The following is a 14,641-nucleotide window of genomic DNA, read 5'->3' on the forward strand; positions in this document are numbered from 1 at the left end:
CAGTACAGTGAAAGCCCAGGGCATCAAATGACCAATGCAGGAAAGGAAGAGGAAGACATTCAGAATAACTGTATAAAGAGAAGGGAAATTTGGACTTTAGTTTTGGACTTAAGTTTCACATGCAAAAATGATCTGTTAGACTACTAGTTTCCAAGTAACAGTTGTGGACTTTTGTCACTGACAGCATAAATGCTTGTTACAAATGCAGATTTCCATGAAGCACTTTAGAGATTTTAGTAGATTCAATCTAGGTGGGTTCTGGGAATGAGTGTGCTATAGTCACTTCTCAGGTGATTTGGATAGATTTGGCATAAAAGCAAATTTTAAGATACACAAAGAGAGAAGATGGATGATCGTTGAAATTGTAGGAGTGGATGTGATTTCTCAGGGAGAATGTGGAGAATCAACAAAGAAAAAGGCTGTGGATGGAACAACAATGTCATATGAGAACTAGATAGAGGAGGAGCCAGCAAAGAAACGAAAAGGGAATATATTGTGTTCAGGAACTGGGATCTATATTTACCTAAATCTTCTTAAGTCTTAGAATGGAATCTTCATTTCTGAATCCATATAGAGAAAAAGAATGTAGAGTAAAATTCTTTAGACTCCTACTCATGATTTGGCCTTTTTCCTGTCCTCTTTCCGTGAAGGATTAAACAAGTTTAAAATGTGTCATCTCTCAAAAAGATTACACCTCACTTCACAAAATCTCTTGGAGAAATAAATTGACTCTTGACGAGAAAAAAATGAAGATAGTGAGTAGTGGAAAGTTGTCTTATTAACCAGCATTTTCTTTTAAACCCATCATATACTTCTAGGGGAGCCCCTGGAAGGTGCAGATCTTAATATGCTCAACTGCTAACCAACAGGCTGCATGTTCAAATTTGCTGAGAAGTACCTGAGAAGCAAGGCCTGGCAATCAACTGCTGAAAAAAACAAAAAAATCAGCCATTGACATCCCTGTGGAGCACAGTCCAATTCTAAGATTCATAGGGTCACCATCATGTGGAATCGACTCAAGGGCAACTGATTATACTTATTAGATCGAATTTGAATGTTTATTGAAATGACCATTATAATTGAGAACTATAACTGTTATAATCTCTCAGTAACAAATTCGTCTGTTCTTAAAACCCCATAACCTACTGCCGTGGAGTCAGGGCCTTTGGGTAGTGACCCATATATAAAACAGAGTAGAACTGTCCAGAGGGCTTCCAAGGCTGTACACCTTTACGGAAGCAGACTGCCAGATCTGTCTCCCATGAGTACTTCACCACTGTACCACCAGGGCGCCGTCTTCTGTTCTTAGCCATTTCTCTTTCATTGTTTCTAGTGATTTTGTGATCAGTGCATCTTCTCCTAGGAAACTATTAATTTATATTAATGCAAAGACATATTGTTAGAAAAAAGAAACAGTGGAAATTATTGAAAATTAATCTCCTTTTTCAAAATTTATATCTGAGTATAGAATACTTATGGATCCTAAAGTATTTTAAAAATATCTACATTATTAAATTTATTTAGGATTTCATTTATGGCTCAGATGAATAAGACTGAATACATTCTCCTTTGAAGTTCTAGATGGCCCTTTATGCAAATAAATTATATAGGTTCATCTCTGTAGTTTTGTCACCTGCCGGTCATTAAATAGTATTCACTCCCCAGACCAGCTAGAGACATTTGGGACACTCAGTGAACAAGTGATTTAATGGTTGATTTGTTGTTTTTAAGTACCGTGGCGTCCTTTCTGATTCATAGTGACTCTGCACAGGATTTGCGAAGCTGTAAATCTTTACAGGAGCAGAAAACCTCATCTTTCTCCTGTGGAATGGCTGGTAGTTTCAAAATGCCGACCTTGAGATTAGCAGCCCAATTCATAACCACTATGCTACCAGAGCTCCTTTTAATGGTTGATAGTGGGTTCAATATTTTAAACTTGTAAAGTTCTATATTAAAGATGTTTTTTAGAAAGTTATCTAAATTAACACAGCATTGAGGACTATTGTAATATTTAATTGAATACAGAGAGAAAAGTTTAACACTCATTTCTTAATAGGAAAAAAAAAAGTACTGGTGAGGTATCACCATTGTCAACCACTATTGGGACAAAATACCATAATGAGACTCAATGAGATCTTCAAATTTGCTGATAGTAAAAGTGGATAAGGTCAAACTAGGTCAAGAATTCACAAAACTGGCTACACAGACAGTGCTGATGAGTTGAATTCTTATTGTCCACAGGGTATATTTAAAAGGTGTTCATTCAAGATCACTTTTCCATAATCTGGATCCCATTCAACTTTTCTCATTCTGAATTCCTTGTGCCTGCCAGTTAGAGTCATTAGCAGCATGCCAAGTGCTATCCTGCTTTGAAACTTCTGCTCACACCATCCTTCCTATGGTTTCTGGTGATCTTTTCCATTTTGTTGAGTCCATCCTGTCTTCAGTGCCTAGGCCAGTCTGTGTTTCTTGTAGGAGGTCACTTTCACCATTTGAACCCCCCTGTGATCACTGTCTTCAATAAATTTCTGTAGATAAGATTGATCTTTATTTGGCACTAGAATATGTTTCCTTCCCTTCATATTTACCCCTATATCTTGATCTTTCTAGTAGATCTTAAGCCTTTTTCAGTTGGCCATTATACCCTATGCCATTTTGATCCCCCAGGCCTTAGTATAAAGTCATACACATAACAAGTGTTAAAATCAATGTTTGAATGATAGGCAAATTTCCTATAGACATGTGCAAACTATGTATTGTTAAGTGCTGTTGACTTGGTTTCGACTCATAGTTACTCAGTATGGGGTTTCCATGGAGCAGCTGGTGGGTTTGAACTTCTAACCTTGCTGTTAGCAGGACAGAACCACACTTGTTGTTGCTGAGTGCCATCGAGTCAGTTCCAACTTATAGCAACCCTTTATAACATTTCCAAGGAGCAGCTGGTGGATTTGAATTGTCAGCCTTGCAGCTCAAACTCACCTTGCTGTCCAGCACATTATCCTGCAGTGTTTCACCAGGACTACACCAGGAGTATATGATTTTAATATATTAATATGAATATATGAATTAAAACATCTTAAAAAGATAATCTTAACTAGAGTTATACATTTCTGAGGTAGACATGATAGTCCAAGAAAGTATTGGATTCATTTTGGCTGTTGATTGAAGATATCTATGCAGCAGGCATTTTAAAAAATGGTTGTTGTTAAATGCAGTTGGTTTCAACTCATAATAACCCTGTATAGAGTTTCCAAGGCTTTTTAAATCTGTGGGAGCAGAAAACTTCATCTTTCTCCCATAGAGTGGCAAGTGGGCTCAGAGCCCCTGCACTCCCTTCAAAATGATAACAATATGCTGGAACATGTCACCAGAAGCTTAGCCATTCCACCTCCACCTTAGGACCTTTGCACATGCTTCCTTCTATCTCTCTAATACCTTTTTTCTTAATATTGGTAGCCTCACTTACAGGCAAAACCACACTACCTTAAATCTCAGGCTTTTACTCACTTCTGTATCTGTTTTATTTTTCTTCATAGTACTCTTTACTGACAGCATCATATACTAATTTGTTTATTGTCTTCCTCTCTCACTATGAGAATATGAACTCCATAGAGTCAGGAGCTTTGTCTTGATACTGATTATATCTGCTACACTTAGCTGTTCTTGTTAAGTGCCATCTGGTCAGTTCCAACTCATAGCGACCCTGTATAGGGTTTATGAGGAGTGACTAGTGAGCTTGAACCGGCGACCTTGAAGTTCAAACGAACTTTGCAGTCTAGTGCATTAGCCCACAGTGCCACACCAGGACTCTGAAAAGTATTTGTGGAATGAGTGGTTGGTAACCCTAGGAATGAGGGTGAATCCAATTCAGGACCAGAGGTGCAATTAGTGAGTGTGTTTAACAGCCCCAGATATTTGTAACTCTTAGAATCTATGGGAAATCCAGCCTGGTCCCAAAGTTACAGTGCCTCCTAGTCTTCTAGCCCATAACCACCATGCCCCAAAATGCTCTTTTCTATTCAGATGTTTATTTTTCACTCTTATCCCTGATACTTTTTTTTTTTTTTTTTCCATGAGCAAGGTACCTACCATGAATATTGATGGGTTTATAAATACACTTCCTCTTCTCCCCTCTCTTTAGTTCTCATTGTTGCCACACTCCCTGAAGACATTTCTTTCTAGTTGAAGTCAGAATGTGGTTTATATATTTGACCTTTATAATGAGGCTTTGATTCATAAGCATTTTGCAGCATGAGTGTGCAGTGCCCAGTAAGCAGCCTGCTCACAATATTATTAGGTTGAGGGTTATTTCCTTCATATTACCCCACTTATTTAATACTTCCCCTGGTATTCAAGGAATGAAGGCTGGCAGTTATCCAACCTTTTTGTGCTACTGTTTCCAGCTCATGATTTTAGCAGCACAGTTGAAACTAGAATGCGCTATTACGTTTTCTCCTTTCATCTTTGCTTCTTTGGAATTTTGGCAAACATCAAGGCGAGCAAATCAGACCCACCACTGCAAACCCATCTGTTTTCAGGGACATGTAAGCAGACTAGTTTATGATATTTTACCATAGATCGAACTCCAACATGGAACTAAAGGAGTATCCCCGTGGAGTAAAAATAGCAGAAATGCTCTAAGGTCATTTTTTTTTTAAAGTTCCGAATCTTTCATCTGCTGACTGATTGGGGCTAGTAGTGGTCTACCTTGGTATTTTTAATGGCAGTATCAGGTTGGCATTACACTTAACAAGTTGAAAAGTCAAGTGATAGATGTAAAGTGAAAATGTAGTGTATCCTTTGGAGTTGATAATAGGGAATTGATAAGAAAAGATGTCATGGTTTTAAAAATGTGGCAAATCAAGGTACAAATAAGGTTTGACTATTTGTCAGGATACTGCTTTTAAACTTTCTCTGCTGCTAAGGTCACATATCAAAGTAGTTATCCTCTCTCAAATGCCCTTCCAGTGTTAACAGCAGAGAAATCATTTCAAACAAAAGAATAGGCTATGGCCATCCAGACCTGTCTGCCTAATGCTTGTTGACACTTAAATGCTCTATTCATCTTTTACTCACAACAAACAAGTAAGTGGTGATTCTCTTGGAATAGGAATTAAGAGGATTACAAATCAAGACAGATCTGTAAGAGCAGTTTTTGTAATACCCTTGATAGCAGGTTGTAAATTGAACCCACTTTAAAATGATCAAAAGTTAATTGAACTGCTTTACCATACCTCTTAGAGTTGGTTTTAAACTGAATCTTCAGCAAGCTGAGTTATCTTCTGCTGGACCGTGGATTTTATCATCTCATATCATGTCTTTTTAGAGGCTATAATTAATCTTCTGATTTAAAGGTTAGACATTTCTAAAAAAAATTAAAGAGAATCTTTTGAAAATTAGATTTATTTCTAAGAGATGGTATTGGGGGTAGAGTGGTATAGATATAGAACTCAACGTGCAAGTCTTTCTTCCCAGTCCTCTAGACCTTGTTTCTGGGCTGAGTCAGCTTTCATCTGTGGCCTCACCTGCCGCTCCGTCAGGCAGGAGAGAGGATGACCTCAAGGACCTTGCCTTCCAATTACATTCTTGGTGATAGTGGCCCAGGAGGAAGGCATGCAGTTTTTGACCTTGGCATTTGTCCTCTCTACTACCATGATTTTGAACTTTCTCTAATCTTCATAGTCGAAATTCTAATGTAATGATGGAAATTGTGGCTGCTCTGCCAAATTTGTCTTCTACCCTACCCTATCTTTCCCGTTTTCCACCTAGACAAGTTTGTGTACTTCATTCTTATTATTTGTGCTATATGCAAACCTGGGGCCAGAGTGTATATTAATTGATTAAAATAATTCTTTACTAAAATAGTTGCTAATTTTTGCGTTTACTCATGGATTCATAGAAACAAGGATAATTTAGGACACATAAGATACCTGACAGAAAATTCAAAACAGGCTTTGTATGTAAACTCTATGTATATTTCTAGATCAGATGTAACAATTTCCCACAAACTGGGTGTCTTAAAGCAACAGAAATTTATTCTTTGACAGTTCTAGAAGCAAAATACAAATTCAGGGTGTCAGCAGGGTTGGTTCATGCAAGAGGCTCTCAGAGGAATCTGTCTTGTCCTACTCCTGGTGGTTGCCTGCCGTCCTTGGCATTTCTTGACTGGCAGCACCATCCCTGCAGTCTTCTGTCTTCTGTCTTCACCTGTAGTGCCTATGACATCAGTCATTAGACAAGGACATCTTTGTTTGGAACGAACCATACTACTTGGTTTACATCTCTAAACACCCTATTTACATCATGTCAGATAAGTACGGGACCACAGGGAAAGCACTGAACTGCTCAGAAGCCCTACACAGGGTCACTATGAGTGGGAACCGACTCGACAGCACTTAAACAGTTAAACGTTGTTGTTGTTGTTAAGTACTGTCGAGTCGGTTTTGACCCATAGCGACCCTGTATAGGGTTTCCGAGGGTGTAAATCTTTACGGGAGTAGAAAGCCTCATCTTTCTCCCGTGGAGCAGCTGGTAGTTTCGAACCGCTGACCTTAAGGTTCGCAGCCCGATTCGTAACCACTACGCTACCAGAGCTCCTTAGTCTTAAGGAAAGAGGGAATACAATTAATGCTGTTAAAAGTTGTTGTTGTTATTATTATTGCCATTGAATGGGTACTCAATTTATACTAGACAATGTGCAAGAGCACTTTGCATGCTCATATATTATTTTATTGTAAACAACATTGTTAAGTGCTGGTGAGTTGGTTCTGACTTCTGTAAATCTTTGTGGGAGCAGAAAGCCTCATCTTTCTCTCGAAAAGTGCTGGTGGGCTCAAACTGCTGACCTTGTGGTTCTCAGTCCTTGTGCTTCACAGACTTTTATCTTACAGAGCCACTGCACTCCCAAAACAACATTATGCATTAGTTATTACAAATGAAGAAGCTGGAGTTTACTGAGATCCAATAACTTAACTGAGTTCCTAAAGGTTTTAAGAAGTGGAAGCCAGAAATAGAACCAGTGGTTTTGTCTGGCTCTTGCTGTAGGATACGCACTGGACTGCTAACTACAATGTCAGAGGTTCAAACCCACCAGCTGTTGCAGGGAGAAAGATGAGACTGTGCTTGTAAAGATTTATGTTCTCAGAAACCCTGCATAGGGTTGCTATGAGTCAGAATTGACTCGATGGTTTTGGTTTTGGTTTTGGTTTTAAAGCCACTGAAATGCTACACTGGACTTTGAAGAGCACAGTGGGAGGCACAGCTATTGAGAAGTCAGTTGTGAGTTGATTGAGGAGTTTCTGGATGAGCTTGGTGAAGTAACTGCCCGTGAAGGGGAGTGACTTTTTTTTCCTGAAACTTCTTGGTGCAGGGCTGACTCTGTTTATGGGCAGCCTTCCAAGAAAATGATCTATATCAGTATTGGCTGTGCTATAAAAGATTTTTAGTTATGTAGAAATTTAAAACCTTTAACTCCAGTTTATTCATTTGGTGAGTCATATGTACTCGTTTTTCTTGTGGGACTCTTTACTCTCTGTTCATTTTATTAATTGTAATAATTGGCAAACTATAATCAGTAAGCCTAGGAAGAAAATAATTAATAATGGAAAGGAAAATTGTTTTGTCTTCTTTCTAGAACGTTTTAAGTTTGGTGAGTCTCTGACTCAACCATATGTCGAGGAAGTTTCAAAGAGTTTCATGAAAATTTCAATTAAAAGATAATGGAAATTTTACATGTACTTTTTGAAGGATATGTGTGTGTGTGTATATATATATTCCTGGTGTGGCATTGTATGGTAGTATACTGGACTGCAAGGTTGGTTTGAACTGGAAGACCGGCAATTCAGGCTCACCCACCACTCCTTGGAAACCCTATACAGGTTGCTCTGAGATGGAACCGACTTGGTGGCACTTTACAACAACAAAAACATACATAAATATTTACATATACACAAACAAAAACACATAAAATGAGTGGATTGGTGAATAATGAGTGGATTGGTGAATAAGGTTGAAGTCCTCAAATATATACTGTTCTTATTCTGAGTGGTTATGGGTAATTGAGAAGTGAACTAGCTTTAGCTTTCACTAGGACAACACAATTATTTTCTCTTTATTTTGTCCAGTACATAATTTCATTTCTTTTATTCTGTTTATAAGAGTCTCCTGCATCTTGTGACCTTCACTTTTATTAAAAAGATCAGTGAACAGAGAAGCAAAATAGTTGAGTGTTATAAAATTGAAACCAGGAAAGACAAATATTTAAATTGTGCTTGTTCTAACTTTAGTGAAGTTCTAGAAATTATTCTGATAGGCTACTGAGTACAAACTTTAGGAAAATACATGTGTAGAAAATACATATAGAAAGAAAACATTTAACATCAATTCTACAACTCTCAGTACTTTCTATACAATTTGTCTATAAACTTAAAACTGCTCTAAAAAAATGAAACCAGTTGATTCCAACTCAAGGAACCCCATGTGTCTCAGAATAGAACTGTTCTACATAGAATTTTCAGTGGAAGATTTTTCTACAGAAGGTCACCAGACATTTCTTCCCAAGTTCCCCTGGGTGAACTGGAATCTCCAGTCTTCCAGTTAGCAGTCAAGAATGTTGACTCTTTGCACCTTCCAGGGAGTAAGTACTTCTGGAAAAGTAAAATTTATTAGGCAAGGAAAAAGTTTTTTTATTTTTAAAAAATTGAACAAACAAGTAAGACTCAAATATACATAGACAAAGCTATTTTCATTTTTATACGAAGTTAAATAAATAAACCAAGCCAAATTTTTCACCATGTAATCTATTCTGATGTATAGAAACCCTATGGGACAGAGTAGAATGTCCCATAGGATTTCCAAGGTTGTAAAACTTTATAGACCAGACTGCTATATCATTCTCCCACAGAGCTGCTGGTAGGTTCGAACCACCGACCTTTTAGTTTGCAGTCAAATGTTTTAACCATTGCACCATCAGGATTCCTTACACAAAATTATTTTCTAGAATTTTTTTTTAAAATTAGTTTCCCTTTATTTGAATCAGGCTATTGTGCACTTAAACACAGCATGGTGACTTGGCAAATACACTAATACTGGAATATAGCCCAATAATTTCCCTTCCTTAACATTTTGAAGTACAACATTGATTATCCTGTAAACCACTGAGAATATTTTTGTCCCTGAAGTACTTCAGCAACAACACTGGGAGCATTCTCATTGGTCATCATTTCAAGTAATTTGTCACTGGAAACAATTATGTGGGAAAAGAGAACCTTTCATGTGGAGAAAGCCTGGGCAGTGAAAACTTTGGTTTACCCAGGTCCTATACTTAGGTTCTCTACTAGACCAGATAAAACTAACATTTCATAAGATTATCTCTTTATGCGGAGAGACTTTGTCTCTCATACTTCGGACATATTATCAGGAGGCACTAGTTCCTGGAGAAGAATATCATGCAGGGTTAAGTGTAGGGTCAGGGAAAAAGAGGAAGACCCCCAACAAGATGGATTGGCACAGTGACAGCAGCAATGGGCTCAAATGAAACAACCATTGTGAGGTTGGCGCAGGACCAGAAATAGCTTTGTACTGTTGTGCATAGGGATGGCACCTAACAATAACTGCAACAGTACCTTTATGCTTGCCGTGCATTATACTCACCCTAAACCAAAAATTTCTTTGTCATTGTTGTTAAGTGTCGCCGAGTTGGTTCTGACTCATAATGACCCTTTATATGGCTTCTGAGAGCAGCTGGTGAATTTGAACTGCTGGCCTTGCAGCTAGCAGTTCTGCAGTCCAGTGCTTATCACACAGTGCTACATTAGAACCTACATTATTTTAAAGAATATAAACTTTCTGTTTATCCTCTTACCTAAGTGGTGGCGATTTTCCTAAGGTTTCATATTTACTTAGCTTCTGCATTTTATTCCTCTCAAAAGCCAAACCCATTGCTGTCACAGCTGGTTCTGACTCACAGTGACCCTTAGCTCAGGTACAGCTGCCCGTAGAGTTTCTAGGCTTTAAATCTTTAGGGAAGCAGACTGCCACAATTGTCTTCTATGGAGTGACAGGTCAGTTCAAACCACTGACCCGTCAGTTAGCAGCCAAGCACTTAGCAGTTGTGCCACCAGGACTCCTTTAAGAAACAGAAGTTCCCCTGGGCTGATTTGCCTATGTTTAGTGTTTACTAGCAAATTTGTAACTTTTCAGTTTGCTTCCTTTCTTTTTCTACACTTTATAAGGTCTAATTACCACCCAGTGTGAAATTGCAGCTGAAATGAAAAAGGCAGCAAGAGAAGGCCCTGGCTTAAGTTAGAGCTAATCAACTACTCCCTTCTTCTGGTATATTTCTCAGCTAGAAAGAGAAGGGGGAATAGCATTCATTGAAGTAACTCGTATATTAAACATTTTTTCTCAATTTGAAATTGAAAGAAAGGATTTGTTTAAATCTGTATGGAAGGAAGACATTAAACAATGCTTTTAATTTGCAATTAGTGGTCTTTGACGCTTCTTTGAATTGTACAATTTTCATCATTAGGGTTGCTAGACATTGTCCCATCCTATTTTCTTGGCATTTAAAGGAGATAAAACAACCAATATTTCCAGGAATAACATAGAATGACTGATTGTTTCTTATAAAGCTTCGAATTTTGTTCAACTTTAACCTGTCTTAAAAAAAAAGCAAAAACTAGATCTTCAGCACAGGACTGCTTGTCCCATGGTCAGCAGTTCAAACCCACCAGCCACTCCATGGGAAAAAGTTGAGGCTTTCTGTTCCTGTAAAGATTTATAGCCTCAGAACTCCTAGATAGAGATTGGGTCGCCATGAGCTAGAATCAAACTCGGTGGCAGTGATTTGCTTTGGAATCTTATATATAGTAGCTGTGGGCCTTTTATTTTGTGGATAATTGGATAATTAACCTACCAGTAGGAAAACTTTGATGTTTTTACTTTTAAAATTATATTCTCTAATTCGTATTTTCATTTGTCAAGTTGTCAGTGAGTAAAAAACTAGATAAGATATTATTTTGGGAGACTGTAGAGAAACAAATGCTCTATCATTGTGGGAGTATGTATTAGTACTGCTCTGAAGGGATAGAAATGAAAATATACATACCCTTGACTTAACATTCCAATTCTAGGAATAAGGAGCTCTGGTAGCGTAGTGGTTATGAATCGGGCTGCGAACCTTAAGGTCAGCGGTTTGAAACTACCAGCCGCTCCGCGGGAGAAAGATGAGGCTTTCTACTCCCGTAAAGATTTACACCCTCGGAAACCCTGTACAGGGTCGCTATGGGTCGGAACCGACTTGATGGCACTTAACAACAACAACAACAATTCTTAAACACATATAAGATAAATATTTAACAAAGCTCCATGTGGAGTTCTGGTGTGGCGCTGTGGGTTAATGCGCCAGACTGCAAAGCCATATGAACTGCAAGGTCGGCGGTTCAAGCTCACCAGTCACTCCTTGGAAACCCTATGCAGGGTCGCAACCGACTCGACGACACTTAACAACAAACAACAACATGTGGTATTGTTTATAATACAAACAGGAAAAAAGTCCCACAAACATATTGGCCACTAATAGGAGACTGTTAAATAAATTAGGGTATCTTCATATCCAAGCGCACCTCATTCTTTTTAGCTGCTGTTGGAAAGAATGAAATACTCATGTCTTGATAAGGAACTTTTTATATACATGTTATTATGTTAAATGAAATGAGCGGATATACTTTGCTTCTGTTCGTGTTTCTAAAGGCAATTAATAGAGACGTGTCCCTCTCGCTCTCTTTTCTTCCTCTGCTTTTCCTCATCCACATATATACACACATTTACACCCAAAGATAAATGGATGATAGTATATAAAATAAATGATTGGAAACACCTACCTTTGGAAAATGGGACTATGGGTTTCAGATGGAATGGGAGTTTTCAGGGAAAGGTATACTTTTTTGTATGTTGTTTGATTTTTTTTTTAACCATATATGTGTTGTTTTTCATAATTTAAAAAATAGTAGAAAGTAATGGCTGTACTTTGATTTCCTTTTTAGGACTCTGCCCAGGAGAGTGTTATTACTCGAGATATTCATCGAACATTTCCTGCACATGATTACTTTAAAGACACTGGAGGAGATGGTCAGGAATCTCTGTACAAGATCTGCAAGGTAGGACCCTCCTCACTTTGTCTGACTTATTTTACAGGGTCAGGACTTCACTATAAAGATTTTTTAGGTTTTTTCTGTCTTCATTTTTACTTGTACTGTACCATGTGCTCTGCCGTACCTTTGCACTACCAGGTCCTCAAGTTCGAGCCCTGAAAGGTGATCTTTAGACCTTTATGTGTCCTGACTCTTCGTGAGGGAGGAAGCATAGTGCGGCCACAGTTAGGCTTTGCTGAAAAAAGGAGAGGCACAGAAGGTGCTCTCAGAGTACTGCAGTAAAGGTTCAGAGGAGTCCCAGATGATGCTAGCCTTCTGACAAGACAATAATGTCTTACCACCGTTGTTACTTTTTAACAGTAAGAGAGAGAAAGAGAGTAAGAATCAGTGTGCAGCCCATTCTTGAATACTGACGCGTTCTCTGCTTCTGTTGTTTTACTTTCAGTTATGTCCCATTGTATGTCTTTGTGACGTTTTTAAAACTTTTGTTACATCAGTGTTACATATTACCAAATCATATACTTTGTTCATTGCAATGATTACAGCCCCTTCCATGTACCATTAGTTAACAGTATTTACCTCTATCCACTTTAATTCTTGCATTCCTTCCTGTGTCTCCTGCTACCTTCATCTTTCCTCTGCCAACCTCTTACTGATTATATATTGCCTGCTCTATTACTCATGTTAATAGGTGTCTACCCTCTAGCCTAAGAATAAATTTCCCCATAACCATCACAGAAGGTTTCCTTTATCAAGAAGACCTTTTCTTAACTTTTTTACAAAATATCTCATACAATGTTGGTCCTTTTGTGACCAATTTCACTCAGCATCATATTCTCCAGGTTCATCCATATTGTGAGGTATTTTGCAGATTCGTCAATTAGTACACCAAATTTGCTTTATCATTCTTCTGTTGAAGCGCAGTTAGCCAGTCTCCATATTTTTGCTATTATGAATAATGCTGCAGTGAACATGGATGTGCATGTATCTATTCAAGTCATGGCTCTTATTTCTTGAGGATATATTCCAAGTAGAGGGATAGCGTGATCATACGATATTTCTATTTACAACTTTTGGAGAAAGCACCATACCATTTTCCACAGTGGTTGCACCATTTTACAGTCACACCAGGACTGAAAGAGGGTCCTAGTCTCTCCACATCCTTGCCAGCAATTGTTGTTTTCTGTTTTTCTGAACTTTGCTATTAATGCTGGAGTAAGATGATATCTCATTGTTGTTTTGATTTGCATCTTTCTAATGGCTAATGTAGGAGTCCTGGTGTGGCATTATAGGATAAGCACTGGACTGCTAACCACAAAGTGATACCCACTAGAAGCTCCTTGGAAACCGCTATACAGGGTCACTATGAGTTGAAACTAATTTGCCAGCATGTAACACCAAAAACAATGGCTAATGATCATGAGCATTTCTACGTATGTTTGTTACCAACCTGAATGTCTTCTTCAGTGATATGTCTGTTCATGTCCTCTGCCCATTTTTAATTGGATTATTTGTCCCATGAGGCACTGAAGTGTTATATAATTTTTAGAGATTAGCCCTTTTTCTAATTTGTCATCACCAAGTATTTTCCCCCAATCTGTTGGTTCTCTTTGTACTCTTCTGGTGAAATCCTTTGATGGTCCCAGTCATGTATTTTGTCTTCTGTTTGTATGCTCTCAGTTATATTTGATAGTGTATTTATGCCATAGATCAGAGCCCCTAAGTTTATCCTGAGTTTTTCATTGATGATATTTATAGTCCTAAGCTTTACATTCAGTGCAAGTAAAATAATCAACATTAAGTTTTATATGTATATATATGGTGAGAGATACAGGTCTTAATTTAATTTTTCTAAAAATGGATTTCAGGACCATCTCTTCCCCATTTAATGCTTTTTGGCCATTGTTGAAGGTCCTGTGACCATAGGTTGATTGATTTCCTTCTGGGTTCTCAATTCTATTCTGTTGATCTCTGTGTCTTCATTGTCCCAGTACAAGATGTTTTGACTACTGTGACTGTGTAGTCGATTTTGAGATCGTAAAGTGAGAGGCCTGTTACTTTGTTCTTATTTTCTAATAATGCTTTGCTTATTTGAGTCTCTTTTCTTTCCATATAAAGTTAGTGATTCGTTTTTCCAACTTTTTAAAAGAATAATGTTGGAATCCGGATTGAGATTGCATTATTTCTATAGATTGCTTTGGGTAGTATTGTCATTTTCACAGTGTTAAGACCAAGAGCATGTATCTTTCTCTATTTCTGTAGGTCTCTCTTGGTTTCTTATAGTAATGTTTTATAGTTTTCTTTGTATAGGTCTTCAGTTTCTCTGGTTGATTTATTCCCGAGCATTTCATCTTTTAGATAGCTATCATATGTGAGTTCCCCTCCCACTTGATTTTCAGAGCTCTGGTAGCGTAGTGGTTACGAATCGGGCTGCGAACCTTAAGGTCAGCGGTTCGAAACTACCAGCCGCTCCGCGGGAGAAAGATGAG

The 14,641-nt window shown here is 38.0% G+C and overlaps 1 protein-coding gene across 3 annotated transcripts in view; it reads left to right on the forward strand.

Moving 5' to 3' along the window:
- Nucleotides 1–14,641, forward strand: part of RABGAP1L (RAB GTPase activating protein 1-like) — a 958,953-nt gene that overhangs the window by 511,708 nt on the left and 432,604 nt on the right. For all 3 annotated transcript variants that reach the window (XM_006867062.1, XM_006867063.1, XM_006867061.1), the window contains one exon: nt 12,045–12,158. In XM_006867062.1, the coding sequence (XP_006867124.1) occupies nt 12,045–12,158 (114 nt within the window). The remainder of the gene's footprint in view (nt 1–12,044; nt 12,159–14,641) is intronic.

Source organism: Chrysochloris asiatica, unplaced genomic scaffold (assembly GCF_000296735.1).
Source record: "Chrysochloris asiatica unplaced genomic scaffold, ChrAsi1.0 scaffold00100, whole genome shotgun sequence".
Taxonomy (NCBI): domain Eukaryota; kingdom Metazoa; phylum Chordata; class Mammalia; order Afrosoricida; family Chrysochloridae; genus Chrysochloris; species Chrysochloris asiatica.